Source organism: Pristis pectinata, chromosome 1, assembly GCF_009764475.1.
Source record: "Pristis pectinata isolate sPriPec2 chromosome 1, sPriPec2.1.pri, whole genome shotgun sequence".
In the NCBI taxonomy this organism is placed as follows: Eukaryota; Metazoa; Chordata; class Chondrichthyes; order Rhinopristiformes; family Pristidae; genus Pristis; species Pristis pectinata.
Window position 1 is genome coordinate 59,447,093 of NC_067405.1, and position 22,564 is coordinate 59,469,656.

The 22,564-nt window shown below is 42.4% G+C and overlaps 1 protein-coding gene across 5 annotated transcripts in view; it reads left to right on the forward strand.

The window, feature by feature from the left end:
* The window catches only part of LOC127573397 (spermatogenesis-associated serine-rich protein 2-like), a 97,391-nt gene that overhangs the window by 27,569 nt on the left and 47,258 nt on the right, over positions 1 to 22,564 (forward strand). For 4 of the 5 annotated variants that reach the window (XM_052021607.1, XM_052021588.1, XM_052021613.1 and 1 more), the window contains exons 3-7: positions 960 to 1,068; positions 3,970 to 4,019; positions 4,566 to 4,821; positions 5,975 to 6,163; positions 15,061 to 15,199. In XM_052021607.1, the coding sequence (XP_051877567.1) occupies positions 960 to 1,068; positions 3,970 to 4,019; positions 4,566 to 4,821; positions 5,975 to 6,163; positions 15,061 to 15,199 (743 nt within the window). The remainder of the gene's footprint in view (positions 1 to 959; positions 1,069 to 3,969; positions 4,020 to 4,565; positions 4,822 to 5,974; positions 6,164 to 15,060; positions 15,200 to 22,564) is intronic. The other variant, XM_052021622.1, reaches the window with a different exon arrangement.

The window sequence follows — 22,564 nt, forward strand, 5'->3', positions numbered from 1 at the left end:
TCTCTAACTTCACATATAATAAAGCATAATGACTTTAGTGAAGACAAGTCAGTCAGCTCCTTATCAATGTGCTTCCTCTGGACAATTCCAAGGACCTTTCTACATTCTGTGTGAGACAACCAAAGGGTTAGGGTCACCACCAGTGCCCCGATGTTTATTCTCTGTGGATGGATCATGCAACTGATGTGGCTCTCCTCTCCTGGGAGGGAGCAACTGCTGGCTGCAGCTCTAAAGCCTGTTCCCACACAGCAGATATTGCTACTGACATTCCACCACCAGGCTGCTCTGGGAAGGAAAGCCACAGGCCTGTTGCATGCTGCAATTTCTGGCACATGGTAGACTTAGACAGGTGGACCCCAGCCGTAGCTGTCCAACAGCGGACCAGACCAGACGAAAGGCAAATGGGGGACCACTGCTACAACTCATGGGTGGGCTTTGATCCACCTTCATTTCTCACCTTAATCTCTACATCTTCTTTGGCATCTTCACCACAAGAGGTATTTATGTATTACTGGGACAAACTGACTGTCCATAGCACTTGCAGGGCTTTGAAATAATCATTAATTAAGTGGTAAGATGTTGTCTCTAGACTGTTATAATGAGGATACTGTATCAGCTCCTCAAAACCTCTTATAGAAGGAGCAACACAGAAAAAGGTCATTTGATTCATCCAAGAGCCTTGTTGGTACTATCCCTTCACCTGGACCTATCTACACTAAACCTCATCCTTTCCCTTTTCCTTTTATATTTATGGCGTTATAGAATTAGATTCATGATTCACACGCAGTGCAGAGAAGTTAGACTTACTCATTTTCCATACTCAGTAGCTAGACCATCCTTACCGGTCTTTCAGGCGAAAAAAGAAGTGGTCAGAAAAAGAGGGAGCGATCTCACCATGTATATCATCATCACAAAAGTGGAGAGCTAAGCTATTTATTAATGCCCGTTTTCTCTTCCAGATCACTGCTGTTCGAACTGTGGTTCCAAACAGAAGTAACAATGAAATTGTCCTGGTGCTTCAACACTTTGACAACAATGTGGACAAGGCAGTGCAGGCCTTTGTGGATGGTAAGAAAAGTACTTCTCCAATTGTTACTAAGTTTGACAACACCTTCAAGCATTTGACTCTTCTTAGATTTGTGTATTCATGGAGTCTGAGCATTACTGATAAGTCTGGTTGCCCATGAAGAGAGGAACTACTAGGTTACTTCAAAGCAACCATATCACTGTGGGTTTGGCAACATATGGGTCACATAGCATAGGGGTGACAGATTTTCTTTTCGGACAATTTTCTTTTTGGGCAAACTGAAACAGATTTATTTAATTTACTAATTTTAAATTCCCTTGCTGTCTTGGTGGGATTTAAGTTTATGTTATTGGGGCATTAGCTCAGGCTTAACAAACAATCTGCTGGAGAAACTCAGTGGGTTGAGCAGCATCTGTGGGAAGAAAGGAATTGTCGACTTTTTGGGTTGAAAACCTGCACCAGGACCTGAAACCCATTTCGACCCAAAACATTGACAATTCTTTTCTTCCCACAGACGCTGCTTGACCCACTGAGCTCCTCCAACACATTGGTTGTTGCACTGGATTCCAGCACCTGCAGTCTCTTGTGTCTCAATTAGTTCAGGCTTACAAGTATTTTTGAATACATTGAACTACATCGCTCTGGTAACAAGATTTGTAGATGATTCTTTTGCTGCCTGATGCCACCAAAAGATAACATTACCTTTTTAATTTGAAATGTGAGAATGTTTTGTTTCTTCTGCTGTTAGTGACTGGTTAACAAAATAGGTTTTTAAAACGTCAGCAATTTTTGCCATCTTATTGTCATCAATTACAGAGCAAAACCAGTCATTCACTTCTTTAAAAGTTCAATTTTAGGACTGTTTAGGCCCCATTGCCCGTGAATGATGGAAATTAAAAAGAGGAAGAGTTCACGTCATAGAATAGGCAATGGCAACATTCCATAAGCATGTCTCTGGTTTTCAAATGTGCATTAAAAGTGCCCCACTCCCATTTAAGATAAGATAAGATATCTTTATTAGTCACATGTATATCGAAACACACAGTGAAATGCACCTTTTGCGTAGAGTGGTCTGGGGTGCAGCCCACTAGTGTCACCACATTTCTGGCGCCAACATAGCATGCCCACAACTTCCTAACCCATACGTCTTTGGAATGTGGGAGGAAACCAGAGCACCCGGAGGAAACCCATGCAGACACTGGGAGAAAATACAAATTCCTTACAGACAGTGGCTGGAATTGAACCAGGGTCGCTGGCGCTGTAAACTACCATGTGGTGTTGGATCCCTGTCGAACTTGTACATGGATTATATGACATAGACCACAGCTAGACTGCACCAAAATTTCATTTAGTCAACCTCTACCTCATGTCCCTGCCATGGTTTTCCATGCAGCAACTAGATTTTAAGTTAAGAATTATTTTCAGCTCAGTGGTGCCAGACTTGAAGTTTCCTCATTTCATTGTCACCTCCAACACTGCATAACTCCTTTCCCAAAATGTACTTCAGCTCAGCCAATCAGTCTGCAGCCTTGGTGGAGCTTAGCATCAAGTCCAAATAAACTATTGTGTCTGAACAAGTACTTGGCAATAACATTCAACAAAGTTGTGGTTTATTTATGAAGGCTGAGCACTCAGACTTTGTGTATGTGAAGTCATTCCAGTGAATGCTCTGGCTGTTCATATCCAGGCATATCACAGGTCTGTGATCTAATCATGTAGTGTACAGTCATACATGGAGTACACAACATAAATGACAGATAACTACATCAAAACTTTTACTTTGAAAATTTCACTTAGTCAACCTCTACCTTATGTCACTTCCATGCATCTTCTAGATCTTAACCTTGGTTTTGGCATTCCCTATTGCATCAGTGGCAGGACCTTCATTCACCTTTTTCCCATTCTGGGAGTTTCTAAACTACCAAACTCTGAAAGGCTTCCTTAATATCAATCCTTTGGTCACCTCTGCCAAAGCTGCCCCTCCTGTTCCTACTAAGCTCAGTCATCAAGCTGAGAAATACCCTGGGATCTATCGTTACGATAAATGCACTGCCTCCATCCGTGTTCCTCTGTTAATGAGGTTATATTGCTAATATTTAAATCACCGGAGAAGTGCACAGAGAATTGTTTTAGACTTGCTAGAAAGTGGTTGCAGTAGCTCATTATTATGCTTTATACTCAGGAGAATGGAAGTGTGCTTTTTTTGCATTGGTCTTGAAACAGCTGAGTCAAAGTTATGTGCCAAGTCATTGAATCATGATCACTCTCTGAAATCTAATAATGTGAGGTATGTCTTTGTTAAAGGACATGTGTGTCATATGGAGGAAGCCTGGTCTGGGAGGAAATGCTGTAGTTCATATGTCAAGCTCCGAATAAAACAAAAACATGAATGCTTTGGAATTTTCTCAGAGCTGCTCCCATTCCATTCCCGTGGCATTCCTAGAACCGCGACTGAACCTTGTGAAAGGGATTTCCACTGTAATTCTAGTAAAATTGGGCCGCAGGGTAGCATGGCGGTTAGCGTGACGCTATTACAGCGTCAGCAATCAGGGTTCAATTCCCACCACTGTCTGTAAAGAGTTTGTATGTTCTCCCTGTGACTGCGTGGGTTTCCTCCGGGTGCTCCGGTTTCTTCCCGCATTCCAAAGACGTACAAGTTAGTGGGTTAACATGGCTCATTGGGCCGGAAGGACCTGTTACTGTGCTGTATAAATAAAGTTTTAAAGTTTTTAAAGAGCATCTCCAAGGAAAATCTCTGCCATTAATTATAACAAGTAAACAAAGAGTCAAGGATTCTGTAAAATTAATGTGTTTATTTTAATTTCATTCAAACTCTGTTCTGAAAACAGAAAGTGAGTAATTTTGGTTCCTGTCCAAAGGAAACTATAATTAGATAATGAAATGCTGACATTCCCTTATTGGTGTTTTCTGTTTTTGGCCAGGTAGTGCAGTGGAGATTTTGAAAGAATGGAACGTGCCAGGTAAAAAAAAGGTAATGTCAAAGTCAACCCACGCCTCTGGAAAGAATCAGACAACAGCAAAACCAAAGAATTTACGATAAATGCTTTATTAGCTTTCGCTAGTGGGAGTGGGAAAATACAGAGACAGAGTAACCATGTAACTCTAACTCTATGCCGAGACCCACTCAGAAAAGGCTCGGCTACAGCGTATTTTTATACCCTTTTTTGTGGGAACGCTAGGTGAGAAACTACTCTTTTCACAGGCAATTGTTTACATAATGTTTCGAACATAGCAAGATATAGGTAAAAAACTTCTTCCCACTTGCACCTAAAACTAGACATAACTAAAACACACCATAACGAGATCATTCTTTACCTTGAAAATCATTTCACAGTGAGAACCATACTAAAAAAAAGCACCATACTATTAACCCTTACACTGCCAGTCATTAACCCTTGCATTCCCAGCTATCTTTCACAGTAAGGTTGGGAATCCTTATTTTTGAGTGCATTGGTATGAACTTACACTACTTGGTTAGCATTGGGGGGAAAAAAAAACTAATGATTATTTTACCCAGCACAATAAGAAAAGGAAAAGGAAACCGAAACAGGCAAATGGACAAGTGAAAGATGAGAAGGGGAGGCCCCAAAGACTGCGAGAGAAGGCAGATCTGCCCCTACCAAAAGGCGGACTGAATGGGTACCATGCCAACAGCTCTGCAAACGATGATTCCTCAGTGGACTCTCTCAGTGAGAAGACGGAAACTCTTTCCAGTGATGAGAAAGCAGCAACAGGCCCAGAGTTACATCAGTTGATGGCCACAGAGAAAACAGGTCAGCTCTTGACATTTAAGATATCTTTATTAGTGTTCAAAATAAAAATAGAAAATGCAGAACACCATCCTGAAAAAAAGACTTGGCAACATTTCAGGCAGGAGTGTTTCATGCTCATTTTAATTAAATTCTGATCTATCTCTCCACTGTTTACATGTTGTTCTGAATGGAAAACTCAGTGAGTGAAATTAGTCATACAACAGTATAATGTGAGCTGGTTTTACAGTCTTACCTTTTTCAGTTCCATCAAGGTCAATTTCCTGCTATGTTCACCCACATGATACTGTATTCCAAAAGCAATCTCCTCCAGTCACTTTGGACTGCTTGTGTTTTATAGCTTCCCAATGGACACCAGTCATTGATTTAATTGCCTCTTCCCTAAAGTGGGTGATAATTACCCAGCATTCTAACCACAGCTACGTGCCCAGGATTCTGGATGCACTGTTTCTGAGGTTTACCTCTGATGCTTTCAAACAGGACTGAGTGCAAAAGCTAAATGGGAGGTGCAGTGATAAAAGTGAACTGTTTTTATTCCGAATTTATAATTAGAGTGGAGAAATGATGTGGGAGTTGGGTACACGGTGGTGCTGGTGGGGAAGGGTGGGGGGGTTGTTAGAAATAAAAAAACAAATCTCATTGAAGTGGGACATTGCAAAAATAGTTTGGGCACCTCATGCTGCCAGACCACAGGCAAACTGTATCACTGCACAGGCTACAGTTGTGTTGTACAGGACTTGGAAATTTGTAAATAAGAGTTCAGGTATTGTTTTTACTGTAAATATTAGTGTACAATACAAATCCATAAATTTCTAAATGAGTGCATGATGTATATGGACAATAATAAAGACCTTTCTGGAACTGATAACATGCGAATTAATCCAGGAAAACCACATTACCATGGGGATACAAATATCCTAAAAACTAAAATATATGGAAAAGGGGTAAAGCAAATTAAACATCTCCAGTGCATGTTGCCAGCTTTCAAACCTTAACAGTGTTTGTGTGTGATTATTAAACTGGGATATTAAATCTTGATAATATTTGGCCATTAGTATGGTAGGAATTGTATTATTTCATATATAAGAGGCATATTAAAATCCATCCTGGTTGAGGAGATCAACAGTGAAGTTGTTAACTTTCAATCCTTGTTCAGTCGGTCTCACTCAGGAAAATGAGAAAATGCGGTCGGAGCCAATACCTCAGCCAGTTCAGGATGCTCAAAAATGTCAGACCAACAGACCCACAACAAACAAGACAAAACCAAAAGCATTGCCTGGTTCCCATCCAACTGCTCCTGTCTCTTCATCAGTTCCAGGCGATCTGGCATCAAGCAAGAAAAGAGGTAAGAGGGTAAAATCTTTATCGCCATGACCTTTACAACATGACAGTTACAAATCCTAACCACCCCACCCCAGCCACACCTCTTACAACACTATGAAACTTTATTTGCCAACGGTTTAAAATACACAGAGGTTAAAATGCCACCATCAGCTTATGGAAGCTTTTCATGCCAATGCTGTAACTTCTTTGAATTTACTTAGAGCGTAAATACTTCTGGTTAGGCTGAAAGAGCTGTTTCTGTGTTTTAACTTCTGTAGTTTTCTGCCTAATGAAAGCCATGCCTAGTGCACTTATGGGATAAAGATATGTATCATCATATATGTATCTTTAACCCATATAGACAGTCATACCTTCAAACATTTTCCCTTTTTAATATCACAATATTAGCAGATTAACTCTTCCCATTCTGAATGGGGATAGTAGGTGTACTCAGTCTGTGTTGCTTTTGATCGTTCCAACAGTACATCCAGTACATGGAACTCAGATACCCAAAGGCCTGTTAACTTATTTGACATATCAATCACATTGCCGCATACAAGAATCTCAGGACAAACCATGCCATTCCCTAAAATACTAGTCATCAGCAACCAAAGGCTCCTCCTGTTTGCCAGCTATACAGTCCTGTTGATTAATACCTAGACACATAACTGTCCTCTTGGTCAGAAGGAGTAAAGGAAAAGATTTTAAGAGAGGTAAAAGCTGTTAACTGGAGGCTCAGTAAGATTATTAATGGGCTTCAAGTTTGCATTATATCTTCTTCTTCTTCTTGCATTTCCTTTCTGACAGTTGTTAGGATCCCCCATTCCAACAAATTACTCAGCAGTTGCTGGAAATAGTAAATTCAGGAATTTTAAACTTTGACAAAGTAATTTGTAAAAGCTGGTCAGTATATCCCAGAAAGTTCCATTCAATCTCTGTCATCATAAAAAATGATAGGCATCATTAATTTATGGTCTACATGTGTTGTTGTAAATTATGGACATAGTTACTTTCCAATCATTCAATTAATTATCTTCAGCACCCAGTGATTTGTACAGGGTTTTTATTTGTGTTTCTTTTTAAAGTGGCAATTTGGGAAGGTTGTCTGATTTTTAAGCTATCACCTCACAATTGAAAAATGACCAAAGTATAGGCTCCATATTGCACCTGCTGGTGTTCCCTAGCACCAGTCATGTCAGGTTTTGGGGTTAATAATCCTGTCAATGTTCAAGACTTAACCAAGTCCTGGTTCATGCTGTCCCATTCACCCCTGTACCCAAGTGGTCTCCTGCTTAAACAATGGCTTTAAAATTTTCAGCTTGGTTTTCAAAACTCTCCATCTTTCTCATTAAAGGCACTATTTTACGAAATATTGTTGTTGTTGTGACCGTCAATGACAGGTTCCCTGATCTAGCAGAGGTAGGTTGGAACCGCCACCACTGCACATTCCAATCTGTTCTATGAAACAAGACAACTCACTGTTGTAGCTTTGCCTCTTTTTGCCCTGACTCTGCCCAACCCCACTCTCTTAGTTCCCTGTGTAAAAGAACTGAATATTAAATGTTCCTTTGTGAAAAGTGCCCAGTCCACCTTCCCTAACATCCATAATAATGGTACAACAGGCCCTTACTGTGTGACTCAGGGTTTAATGTATGAAGATTACAATAGGCACAATTACACTGGATTCTTTATGTAACACTCAATAGCTCATAAGTATATAACTACAAGTTATATTAAAAATAAATAAGCATGCATGTTATTGTGATTCAGACCATCTCCCAATTACTTGTAGTGTCTCTGCATTAAAGTGCTTTGTCCACATTAGACATGTATGTCCCATGATCTACAACGTACACTGTTAAGCATGGAGAATGGGAAAATTAGCATGGCAAAAGAATTGCTATTTACCCTAATACCACAATACTGAACATTACCCAGAATGCCAAATACACTCTCTTAAATAATGGAAAACTCCATGCCTTCAGACCGCACCATTCAGACCAAGATTGACCATTGCCTTTATTTCCAAGAATTGAGCTTACATGTAAGTAAATGAGGCTTATGGAAACCAGTTCAATGCCACAACAAAAACAAAATGCTGGAGGACCTCAGTGGGTCAGGTAGCATCTGTAGAGGCAAAGGAATAGTCATCATTTCAGGTTGACACCCTGCATCAGGATGGATGCAGGGCCCTGATGAAATGTCTTGACCTGAAATATCGATCATCCCTTCGCCTCCACAAATGCTGCTTGACCCACTGAATTCCTCCAGTAGTTTGTTTTTCTCTCCAGATTCCAGCACCTGGAGTCTCTTGCATCTCAATACCACAACTTGATTTACCATTATCTTGAAAATAACAAAGCATTCACATACCTGTGAATCCTTGTCAGAATATGTCAACTGAAGCTGTGGTTGCCCTTCTGCCCACTTACATTACTCACTTAAAGCTCAGGATATGTTCCCAGGAACAAGTCTGCTAATGGAATCAGCACTGAAGGAGGTTGCTCTACATTACACATACTGAGCTGCATTACTGACAGCAGTACGGTGCAGAGAACCTCGTGCAAACCCGGCAATGAATTGCCTTTGGTTCAGGTTGGGGCTGGCATCAGGTAGGCCGTGGCAAGCCTGAGCTGAGATGCACAGAGACATGGGTCTCAAGACTGCACCTTGGCTAGCACCATGCTGGGGACTGGAAGAACTCTCTCCATGTGTTGACGAACAGCCTGGACCCTTTGGTCTCTCACATCACCTCCATTGGATGTGATGGAAACTGTTGTTCTCCCCACCCACCTACTCCCGCCCCTCCCACTCTGCTTGGCTCAAAGATCTGAGCCCTACGTCTCAGCACTGAGCAGCCACACCTCTGTCCCCACAGCCCACCCAACACCAGCCCTGACCAGCAGCCTCTCCACACTGAGCTGGAGGTGAATCATTGCAGCAAGGGTACTAGCAGAGGCCAGGGGTTCACACCAGGTGTCCAGCATAGCAGCACACAGCCCGGGAGGATGTCTTTTCTCCAAGTACAGTGGGTAGGTTCTTGTGAGAGTACAGACTGGAGGATCAGGAGCTCTATAATGAATCGGCACTCTGCGGGGTATTGCTGAACAGGGTAACCAGATAATCCTACCTGATCACCACCAGTCCTTGCAACCAAACGGCAGAAACTAATGATCTAGCTTTTGGGAACAGTCGGGCTTCTGGGAAGCAATCATCTAGATTCCCAACACAAAGCTATGCTCTCATATTAGGCTGCCTCAGTGAAACCCCAGATTAATTGTCAGCAAGCAGTGGGTAATTTATTGGTCCAATAGCAATTTTCATTCCATGTGATACTCCCTTGAAGCTTGTAATAAAAGACCTAAACTACTTCCACAGAGGCACCATTGTATAGTTTCATAAATGGTAACTCATTAACCTGGTTGTTAATTTAGGTCTCTTCTGGATGATGCTCTCAGCCACTGAGCTCCCAGACTTTTACTGAATATTGGTAATCATTTGTTCTTGGTTCAAATTAGAGCACTCTCTGGTGTCGCACTGGTCTGACTGTGTAATTGCTTCTGATACAGCATTAGTCCAGCTGTTCTGGTACACCTGGGATAGCCCTAGTCCATTTGTTCCAACATTCCTGACATTGCACTGATCCAGCTCTATTTATATGGTAGTTTTAGAGTAGAATATATCCCGTTATGGGAGAGGTGCAAGAAACTAAATGAATCAACTAGGTATTCTCGTGTTGAAACAAAATGATCCATTTCTCAGCTGCCCGTGAAGAGCTGGGGTGATCATTCCTCTGTTTAATGGTGAAAGGCATTCCAGAAATACTAATTGAAAGGACATCTGCTTAAAATAATAAAGAATAGCTTTGTCATTTCCAACAATTTTTGAAGATCCTTTGAGAGCTCAATGTAAATCCTAAAAGCACCAAGCCACACCCCAGTCTGCACTGAGCACTGTTTCTGTCTCAAAGCTGTTGTTCATAGAACGTAGAACAGTACAACATAGGAACAGGCCCTTTGGCCCACTATGTTGTGCTGAACTAATTAAACTAGTAATTAAACACCTAACTAAACTAGTCATTTCTACTTAACACATGGTCCATATTCCTCCATTCTCTGCATATTCATGTGCCTATCTAAGAACCTCCACTACCACCCTTGGCAGTGCATTGCAGGCACCCACCACTCTCTGTGTAAAGAATTTTCCCCACAGATCTCCTTTGAACTTACCCCCCTCACCTTAAAAACATGCCCTCTAGTACTTGATACTTTGACCCTGGAGAAAAGATACTGGCTGTCTACCCTATCTATGCCTCTCATCTACCTGTCCCGGCTGTTTGGAAGGATGGTCCTGGCCCCGTGGCCACACGGCGTCCCAGTCAGCTGGACGTTGCCACACTACCTGTCCTTCGTGGAAAAGTTCTTCCGGAGCAACCCCTTGGACCATAAGTCCATCAGGAAGTGGTCAGCACAGAACATCCTGCAGACACTGTAGGAGAAGGACTCGATGGACACTGTGGGGTGGTTCCCTGAGCAGACTGTCCAGACCATCTGGCAGAATGCCTCATCGCCAGAACTCACCAACAAGCACCAAGACCTCGCTTGGCTGGCGGTGAGAGGGGCCCTCCCAGTAAGATCCGTCCTGCACGGTTGGGGCATCACCCCCAGCTCGCGCTGCCCCCGGGAGGACTGCGCCAGGGACGAGACGGTTGCCCACCTCTTTGCGGGCTGTGGGTTCGCGAGGAGGGTGTGGCAAAAGATGCAGGGGTCCTTGTCACGTTTCATCCCCAGCAGCAGCATAACGGAGGATTCTCTGATCTACGGGCTGTTCCCAGGGACACACACACAGACGGACATCAGCTGCTGCTGGAAGGTCATCAACTTGGTGAAAGACGCCCTTTGGTCTGCCCGAAAATTGTTGGTCTCCCAGCACTGCGAGATGTCAGTAGGGGAATGCTGCTGACTGGCACATTCCAGGCTGCAGGAGTACGTGCTGAGGGACGCACTGAAGCTGGGTGCAGCCAGCGCGAGGGCTCGGTGGGGAAGGACGACAGTTTAGGGTTCTTCTGCCACAGGAGAAGGAGGAGCGGGGTCAGGCGAGGAAGCCGCTCAAAGGTTGTAAATATGGGATTGGGGTATCACCCCAGGGAGCCACACGTGTGGCATCAGTGCTGTGTTTTTTATATATAAAAAGGTAACACTAAGAATTGAACTGTACATGAATGTAAAGGTTTGAACAGTTTTTATTATTGTATGTAGTTTCCTTTATTATGAATAAAGTTTATTTTGTTTAAAAAAAAATAAACTTCTACCAGGTCTCCCCTCAGCCTCTGCCGCTCCAGAGAAAACAACCCAAGCTCGTGTTCATTCGCCACGTTTTGTTTAATTTGCTGTGTGCTTCCCTTATAGTTGCATAATGAAGAAAAGCAGATCTGTTTCCACCGCTCTTGTTCTGTATTATTGATCATTACGATGCCAATGTTTATTAGAAAGTACTGAAATCAATCTCTCTGTAGAGAATGCAGATAGCTCTTTGCAAATATTTAAAAGTAGCATAAAGAAAGTCAGTCAGTTAGCCCTCCTGGACACACCCAACATTTATTTATTTCATGCTCCTGAGTGATTTGCTATACCTCCATGGCGAGCATCAAATTTCACTGTTAGCCAGGCCAATTGCAGGATTGTTGGAACTGAAACAAGCAGAAATTTGTTCACTCAGAGTATGATGAACTGGTGGAATTCTCTGCCACAGGGAGAAGATGCTAAATGTGTTTAAGAAGGAGATAGATGCATTTCTGGACACCAAAGCACCAAGGGGTATGGGAAGAAAGCAAGAATGTAGTATTGAGATTGAGATCAGCCTCAAAGGATTAAATCGCCTACTCTTGCTCCTAATTTGCTATGAACTGACCCTGCCTTAGCTGCAGTAGGAAGTGCACAATTGCATACTCCCCAACTCTTGCCACAAGAGTATGTAGAAGCGGGATTGGTTCGAATGTTGAATTGCAAGGTGATAATTGGGGTGGATTTAGACAAAATTGGATGCAAAGTAGATTCAGCCTAGATATTGCTCCATTATGCAGTATGTATACAGCTGCTTCACTTTGGGCCCAGTGCTATAATCTTCAGTAGCGCTTGAGATACAAGGCTTGGTGCTACTCAACCTTCATTACTGGTTTCAGGCTGAACAACATGCAATGCGATGTCTGGGACCGAGACTGGCTCTGGAGATCAGTGAGGGAAGCAGATGGTGGCTCATTTTGGACCTTGGGATGTGATCTCAGTATCATTTGGAGCCAAAGGAGGTTGTTGGAGGGTACATCAGTGTCTGAGCAGGATGTGGAGATGGGTGTGTTTACTACTGAGGTTTGCGGGGGTATCCTGCGTCAGTCGGAGGTTTGGTGGGGTGGGGTGCTACATCGATTGGGTGCTAGGGCTTCAAACAAATGAGGGGAATTAGGCTGTGTACAGGAGTGGGGTCTAGAAGTCTGTCTACAGCCAGGAGCAACAGACAATAATTGTGTTTGTAAGGAACGGGAGATAGATTTGTAAAGGAAGATTATAAAATATGCTTCTAACTGATGGGGCTGAGGATGGTGAGTGGGTAATAAATGAGACAGCACCAGCACCTGGGGGTAAGTGGCTTTCTCCTGTGTAGTTTCACAGTCAATATTAGTTGGCTGTAGGATTACTGTTAGTTACAGGTTGGTATTACATTACCAGTTACCTGTTAGTGTGCCACTAAAGGAATCTTCAGAGCAATTTCAAGTGAGTGACCATTGGAATCTCCTTACACCTCTGGTTTTCCCCAATATACATCACCCTGCTGTCTTTATATTCCTTGGCTCTCAGCCCTTTCTTCCCTGCCCTCAGTTTCCTCTTCCTGACATTGGTTTCTTTCTTCCATTCCCAGCCTTAGCCCCCCCCCCCCCCTTTATTTCCTTGCCCTCTGTTCCCTACACTTCTGGTTTCCTAATTCTTGGACTGTTGCACTTCAGCCATTGATCTGAAACCACAGTCAAAATTACTCAATCCCGAGGAAGTCATTCCTTATAAGAGGAACATTTGTTGAAGTCACATGTAAGGTAATCAAATATCATATAATCAATCTTTAAGAAATGCTTCCATCCTGAGTTGGCAACCACATGGAGGTTCACACGGAGCATAAGCCCCAACATGGGCTGGTTGAGCCAATTAACCAGTTTCATTGCAGTTAATTCCATGTGATTCTTTATAGAATATTTGCAGGATGCAGAAAAGGAACAAATTGAACTCAAAACCTGGATAAAAGTTGTGTTTGTTGGAAAATAGTGGTGTTGTCCCAGTCTATGAAGTCTGATCTATACCAATCAATAACTGCCAAGAAAGTGGACTCAATGATCTCTGTGCAGCCTGTGCTGTAAAACTTTCTTGACTATCTCCAGATGTGACCACTCAGTCATCAATGTTATAGGGCCCTTTGAGTAAAGCTGTTCAAAATGACTGGCTCACAAAGAAATAGTTGCTGCTAAATAATGCCAAGTCCTGAAGAACAGCTGCAGATTATTGAGCCAAGAATTTTATAAAACACTTGAGGGGAAAACAAAACTAAGAAATTAGCTACTAACTTTTGATATCAGCATGCAGCCTAGATAACATCTTTGTGAGCCTTTTACAAAGCTTGTTCCTGTTCTTGCCTTGACAAATACTTTACAAGCTGAAATGTTAATAGTCACCTATTCAGAGAGAGTGACAAAGTGACTACACCTGCGCAGATCTGATAAGTAATTCACACAGTCACGATGATTGAACAGATCTGCATACATTTATTTGTCCTTCATCTCTGAACTTGATGGATAAACAATCCCATGCAGATCTGTTAAAAAAATGCAGATAATAGCATCTTGAAAATGTATAAGGTTGTTACTTTAATTTAATGGAGAAAAGTCTGGTTACAGAGTAGAAATTCTAAGATACACTGCTGTTTTAAGGTAATTTGTCTGCTGCATTAAGTTTGTAGGACTGAAAACGTGCATGTTATGCCCTGGGATTAAAGACTTTTTCTTTGCAAGACAATAATCCACTCATACGTACTCCATACTGCTTGGTGTGGTGGAAGAATAGGGGAAAAAATAAAAACTTTGTCTGCAGAGACCATTTTATTTTTGAAGTAAAGCTTAAGTGCCTGTGGGAGAAGTGTTTTTGCAGAGCTGTCCAATTTTTTTAAAATAGCTACTTTTTAATTATCCCATTTTATTACATTAATTGAACTAAAGGGATGGTTTGCTACTGTTTCGTGCTTGCCCATCCAGCCAAGTATCATATGTAAACAGTCACATGGCTCATTATAACCAAAACAAATGGGCAGCTTCAGGCTGAATCTACATTAAATTAACTTCCCAAGTTACTAACAGTACAAAAAGTTCAAGGAGGAATCCTTGATATTTGAGGTCTCAGTGCTGCATTGTGGATAGATATCATTGGTATGTAAGATGGTTTAATGATGAAGGATGAAACCAGCTTTTAAAAACAGGCTGGGAATACTAAATGTATAATGGGTAAATTCATTTTAACTTTCAAGTTTAGCTTCAGGAAGGCTGTCATTTGGGGATTCAAATAAGTTCAATCATGAAGGCTGGCTGAATAAGGGAAAAAAGTCATCACCTTTCCAAAAATAAGCCTGTCTTAAAATATTAGTCACTTCTTAGTAACAATTATATACAGTTAAAATTATCGAGAGCTTTGGTCAAGAAAAATGAATTTCAGCTGTGCACATTTTCTGGTAATTATAGGGCTTGCTCGGAATGTCAGTCAGTACAATGCTGTGAGTGCACTCTGATAATGAAATGGTCACACTGGCTGGTGTTAGGTACAATTTCTTTTGCAATTACCCTGCAAAGGAGACACATCATGATAATACCAGAATTGCTTTGTCTCAAAGCAGGTACAAGCATTGAAAAATCCGTGAAAGACTTGCAACGATGCACTGTGTCATTGGCCAGATACCAAATCCTGATCAAAGAGGAAATGGACGCTTCTGTGAAGAAGATCAAAGCTACTTTTGCAGAGTTGCAGGCCTGGTATGTGATTCCAAATCTAATTAGCACCATGGGAAAGATTTATTTTTTTTAAATGGATATTAGTCAAAAATTTGCTTCATAAAAGACATTGAACACAAAATGTGGAACCCTAATATTCAGCTCTTTGGGTGTTCTTTCAATTCCAAAATGGCAATCAAGGAGCATGTACCCATTTGTAGGATGGCTCACATCAGGTGCCATTTTGGCCAGGGTGTTAGTGAATGCATGGCTAAACGATACTAGAAAGCGTAGAGCTGGCGGATGCAGACATCAGTCAGTGTGCAGCGATAACGCCAGCAGCATTACCATCTAAGAGACCTACACTCCAAATACTACACTCTTAAGCACACAGCTAAACATATAAACAACAGCAAGAAGCACATTCCCACCAGTGCTATTTGAATGAATGATCAGCTACTTGATTGCTAGTTGCTGAATTAATTCTTCTTGCTAATGCTGAATTTCTACAATATTTCGAGCTTTCTAGTGTTGGGACAAGTGGTAGACATCTGCATTTGTGTCTTGACTTCAAGGCTTTTGCACAATCAGTTGTTTCCAGATGTGGTGCATGAATAAATATTCTCCTTGGGAATAAAACACCACAAGAATGAGCAAAAAACAGCAAAGCCACTGCTGGAAGGAGGTGGACCAGGATTCTCAGCAAGAGGCACAGTCACTTTGGGTTTCCCTTACCTAATCATCATGCAAGATATCTACACTTCATCAAAGATATCCTCACTGCAGTCTCCTTCCTACTTACAATGCACCTCTTCTCTCTTCTTCAGAAGATGTAGTCTGGTTTTAACAACTGCAAGTTAGTTCTATGTGTTGCTGGACACACAAAATCGGGAGTTCCCTGCTGATGTATTCAATATGGCGCTGTCTGTGCAATGTTAGGTAATAGGAAGCATGAAGCTGCGATCTTGCCTGGATCAGGAACAATGGGTCCAGGTTAATTTCTCATTGCCATTACATGTTAGTTTATGGGTCTTTGGGCCAGACCATGCTGGACACAGCCTGTGCCCTGTGGTCCCCCATTTCTCACCACCCCCCCCCCCCCCACACTGTACTTGCCCTTTGCCACCACATGCCTCACTTTAGGCCCCGCAGGCCCGACCACTCTGTGAAGCGGAGGAGGCCACGAGGCTTCGGGCATTGCATTCTGAGGCCCTGTCCACAGACTGCCTAGATGGTCTTCTGGTGGATACTTGATGAAATTTTGAAAAATTTTAATGTTTTAAAAAAAATTAAAGAATAATAATTGTATTGATAAAGCAATAAACTGTTGTTGATTAATTCAAATATAAAATGCAACAAAATCGAGAAAAGTGAACGAAAAAGAATCATCCATACCTGGCGCCTCAGGCTCAGCCCATTCATTTAAATAGTTTCACTGACCTAAATCCAAAAGGGAAATGTTGATGCTTTTTTTCATTCATTTTTCTTTATTTAATTATATTTTAATTAACAGTAGTTTAATGCATTCTAAATTTATTTTTTTTAAATGAATGTTAAATTTATATCTATGAAGGAGTTTGCCATGAATTCCCAAAACAGTAAAAACTAAGGGTTTGCTGTATTAATAGCTGTTGCTGAAGCAGGCTAGAACAGATTAAAAAATAAGAATATTTCATGCAATAAAGCAAAGGGATGTGGGCCATTGTGTATACACAACTGAAGTACAAAATGTAATCAAAGGACCTGATAAATCATTAACAATATGAGAAGAGGAGCTGGAGCCCATGTTGCCATTCATGTGGCTGGTCCTGTACTTCCCCCAATCCCCAATTCCTCTGAGTCACTGAGCAGCCAAAACTCTAGAAACCTCAGTTTCAAATATCCTAAATAACCAAGCAGCCACAATCCTCTGGTGCAGAGAAATCCATAGATTTAAAGACTTCCAAGAAAAGGGAATATTGTGCGCAGTTCTGGTTGCCATGCTATAGAAGGATGTGATCCAGCTAGAGAGAGTGCAGAAAAAAAATTCACAAGTGTGTTGCTGAGACTGGAGGGCTTGAGTTAAAAGGAGAGACTGGATAGGTAGGGACTGTGTCCCCTGGAGCGAAGGAGGCTAAGGGGTGGCCTTATAGAGGTTTATAAAATCATGAGGGGCGTATGTAAAGTGGATGATCACAGCCTTTTACCCAGGTTTAGGGAGACTAAAACTAGAGGACAAGGGTTCAAAGCGAGAGGGGAAAGATTTCAATGGGATCTGGGGGCAAGATTTTCACAGAGAGTGGTGGGTAAATGGAATGAGTGCCAGAGGTAGAGATAGGTACAATTACAACATATAAAAGACATTTGGACAGGTACACAGATGGGAGGGATGTGGGACGAATGCAGTCAAATTGGACCAGCTCAGGTAGGCACCCTGGTCAGGATGGACGAGTTGGGCCAAAGGGCCTGTTTCCTTGCTTTATGACTAAAGGAATTTCCCCTCATTTCAGTTCCAACTGTCTGACCTCTTCTCCCGAGTGCCTGAGTGAGTACCGCTAGGTACCTTTGTTTCTGGTCAGTAGATGGCCAGATCAGCAGAGTCCCTTGGTGAACCTCCATTTCTCTAACCTTCCCCCTCACCATGGGCCTGGGGGCCAGAAATCTCCCGTCCAGTGCGCAACCTCCACTTCCAGCAATCCTGGCTCCTCTGAGAATTGTGGGAGCACTTGGACTGCTCGGTGGTGGGAAGACCCAGGCTGAGCAAGACCCCGGGAAGGAACAGGATCTGTGGATCGGTCTCAGATTTGGGGAATTGGAGGGGATATCTGGGGCGTGGGCTCTGGGGAATATCAAGGGTGGATGGGGAATATCAGGAAGTGAATAAACTGCTGAGCTTTGGTCTCAGTGGTGAGCACATTTGTGCATTTTAAAAGAGTACAGCTGGCTGCAAAATTTTTGAAATGTTTTGTTAAATTTACCCTTTTCCCTGGTTATACTTCTCAGCTGCGTCCTTATTTAGGTTGGGAATGAGTATGAGGCCACACCCCACCCCAAGAAGGACATGGCTGAGGAACATCTCCATGCATTTCCCCGTCAGTAACTTGGGAGGACCAAGCATTCCCTGCCATGCGCAGTGTGGGGCCGGTTATGGGTTCACCCCCCCCACCCCTCCATGAGCCTGTGATCTACAAGGAGCATGGAGTTCGCCATAGGCCCAGTTCACAACTCAGTTCTCGGGCCATTTGGAAGGTCGGGCTGACTGTCAGTGGATAGACACTCGGGAGAGGAGGTCAGACATTTGCACATGAAATGAGGTGAAATTCCTTTAGAGTCGTAGTACAGAAACAGGCCCTTCAGCACGACTCATCCATGCCCACCTCAGCAAGTCCTAATTGCCCACATATGGCCCATATTCCTCTGCACCTTTTCTATCCGTGTACCTGTCCAAGTGTCCATCCGGTCCATAATCCCTCCCAGCTCTTCCCAACATTACCCCCTCAGTCTCTCTCAGAATGTATGTGATTACCTCTCACTGTTATAAATTGCTTTGAGTGCGGTCGATCTAATGTGACTTCTCGTCACAGGAAAAGCCCTCAGCCTAAGAATTAACCTGTGAATCTGTATTACACTGCTTGCAAGGCAAAGCATATTTTTCCTTGGATGTGGCCCTCACAACTGCTCAAGTACTCCAGGTGTGGTCCCGACAAACCCTGTACAATTGCATTAAAACCTTCTCACCCTTGGACTCCAATTCTGCAATAAGCAAGACATGCTTGCTGCTCAGAGGCCATGTGAGGTTCAGTATTCAGTTCCGGGTGCCACATCTCAGCAAAGATTCAATGAGGCAGATCATCTGCCCCGACAACAGCACTTCTGCTGGGACCTGCGTGTGTTTCTCAACAGGTGTCCAGTGCCGGTGTGGGTCTAAGACAGCAGTAGCAACTCCCATCCTACTACCTGTGCTGCTAGTCACCTTGCATTACTCCAGTGGATTACTCATGGAGTCTGACAGGGTGCCGTGAACTTCTGAAGGCTTTCCTCACTCTCAAGAGTGGGACATCTGCCCACTTAACCTGGCACAGAAACTACAGTCCCATTTATATGAATGGAAGCAAACGCTGCCGAGGCAAAGATGCTTTTTATTTGATTTAATGGAGTTTCTTTAAATTTTTTAAATTGTTTTTAAACATGCATGTTTTTTTTTAAAGCCTTTCAACATGTTTGATAGAAGTCATTGAATTGTGCAGCAGGAATACAGGCCATTCGGCCCAACTCGTCAACGCCAACCGTGGGCACCTCTATGTATTAAACTCATTGCCCAATATTTGGTCCTTATCCTTCTGCACCTAAGTGACTCGCATGCTTATCTCAGCTCTTAAATGCTATCAGCTTCAACCACTTTCTGGTGAGGAAGGTCCCCCTCATATCCCCTCTTAATCTCTTCTTGCTTGTCCTAAATCTATGTCCTCTAGTTTTATCTACCTATGATATGGGGAAAATTTTCCTGCAGTCTACTCCAGCTATACCCCTCATAGTTTTATATACCTCAATCATGTCCTCTCTTATCCCTCTCTGCTCCAGGGAGAACAGACTCAGCTTCTCTAGTCTCTCCTCATAATTGAACTCCTCCATCCCAGGCAACATCCCAAAGAATCTCTTCTGCACCCTCTCCAGCGCCATCACATCCTTCCTATAGCTTGTTGACCAGAACTACACATTGTGCACCAGTTATGCCCGACCAAAGTTTTATAAAATTAGAACACAATTTCCCTAATTCTGTATTCAATGCTCTGACTAATGAAGGCCATTTTCCCCTATGGCTTCATAACCACATTGTTTACCAGTGTTGCCACCTTCAAGGATTTATGGACTTCAAGGTCCCTCTGTCCCTTAATACCCACTAAGATCCTACCATTCCTGGTGTATGTCCAAGCTTCATTAGTGCTCCCAAAATGCATCACCACACATCTACACCACCAAGAGGAGGTAAAAGATTGCATGATCAATATTGGCTTGGTTGAAAAGTACCCAGAGCACAAAGATGTGCAAAGTACTCTATAGTGAAGAAGGGTCCTGACCCGAAACGTTGACTGCCTGCTTTTCTCCACGGATGCTGCCTGGCCTGCTGAGTTCCTCCAGCATCACAGTGTTTTTCATTTACTCTATAGTCATGTTTAGATTGGGCTTTATTGCAGATATTTCAGAGACCCACAACTAAATGTTTTCAGGTTCTATACTTTTTAGCTGGTTTTATCATCTGTGATTCACCTGGTGTGAGTTCAGAACATTTGTGAAAAAATGTGCTGGTGGTTGCTTGTATGAATTTACCAAGAGATCAAGTTTTGTTTGGCTTATGGTCTTGAATCCCTCAATCAACATCACCAATACAGGTTATCTGACTGTTATAATTTTTCAGTCTGTGAGAGCTCACAGCAGCTGTGTTTCCAACGTTATAATTGCAACTACATTGCAGAAGGATCTCTACAGTGTTTTAGGCATCCCGGAGTTGCAATATAAAGGCAACGTTTCTTTCTTGTCTTAGTGAACCTCTTTGTCCTTCTGGCAAATGCTCTCCTGCTTTCATCTGGAGGAAAAGTCCTAGTGGCTTTCCCCAGATTTAAAGTGGAACTGGGACCCACTGACTAAATAGAACCCCAATTCGCATTGATTTGAGGTTTCTCCCCTGCTTCCAGTAGGCAGCTCTGCTACTCAGCTGCAGAGAGGTGAAACCAAGCTGTTCTTGAAAGCCCCGTACCCTGTTCCTGCCGAGTGGTGCAAGATAAAATTGACCCCTCACTTTTGGGTGTAGGGTTAATCTAATGGAAACCTTTTTATTGGCTTTCTGAATATATTACAGGAGAAAACAGAATGCTTTTGTTTGACCAGTGAGTCATTTTCCAAAAAACAAAATGGTAAATGGGAGAGAAATTTATCATTGATGATTAGTGGGAATTAGGTCAAGAGGATTGGCTGCCTGTTACAGTCACCCTCCAACATTAGGCTCTGTGGGTGCTCTGCAGTTCTGTGGGTTGAAATTTACCATTATTTCAATGCAGCAGTCAATATAATGATGTTATCAGGGGAAAAGAGTAATGCATGCCAACAAGTAATGGGCCTTAAGACGACTTCTCCTGATAAGGGTGTAATTATTTGCTGCATTGGCAAGTTCGTAATGCAAATTATAGTTTCTTCGAAATGATGGCATGTGATGTTATTGGAAAAGAATGCTGAGATAAATTAAATAAGTTGCTTGTACATCTGCTAAGATGCGCTGCGATTCCAACAAAAGCACCTTAAGAATTTCTGAAACAAAAAAAATGTGCAAAGTATTCTAATATCTACCGTCATGTTTATACTGGACTTTATTGCAGACATTTCAGAGACAGACAACTGAACGTTTTTAGATTCTATGCACTTTGGCTGCTTTTATCATCTGCGATTCACCTGGTGTGAGTAGGAATTTGTTGGCAGGGACTTGCATGAATTTACCAAGCGAGCAAGCTTTGCCCTGCTTGTGGTATTGAATATGAGTCGCTTTCCCCAAAGGAACTAAATTTGTACAAGGATGTAACTGCTGGACTGAAATAAACATCTTTGAAGAGGGGTGAGTTGTGCTGTTTGTGGCTGGGAATCAATGTTTAAAAAAAACACTAAAACTTAATCCTCTGGCCAAATACTGCATTATTAATAATTAAGGGAACCATCTACACAAAATCTGTTGAGCTAATTCAACAACACTGAGACTAAATGGTGCAAATTATCCCAGGCAATTCAACGCTATCTAAACTTTAGTGGTTTATATAACTCAGCAATCCCCTGGGGTAAACCAGAGAAATGATGCTGATGCTGGTTCTACAAAGTTATGAATAACAGCAATGGTCTACGTAGAATCATAGAAATGTACAGCACAGAAATGGGTTCTTTCAGCCCATCTCATCCACCCCGAGTACAATGCCTATCTATGCTAATCCCATTTGTCTGCATTAGGCCCGTATCCCTCTACGCCTTTTCTACCCAAGTACCTAATGCCTGCACCACCTCCTCTGGCAGCTCAATACAATTATTCACCACCCTCTGTATGAAAAACTTACCCCTCAGACCGCCTTTAAATTTCCCCCCCTCTCACCTTAAACTTATGCCCTCTAGTTCTAGACTCCCCTGTCATAGGAACAAGGTTCTGATTATCTATCCTATATACAGCCCTCATAATTTAAGAAAATTCTATAAGGTCACTCCTCAACCTCCCATGTTCCAGTGAGAATAAATCCAGTCTATCAAATCCTAAACCATTTAGGAATAGGAATTATTTTCCGATCGTAATGGGGGAAACAATTCAATTTAGTAGATGACCCTGTTCTAAAATTAGAATGTGAGTTTTACTGGCAGGAGAAATATAAAGTTCGATGAAAATAGGTTGAGACTGTTGAA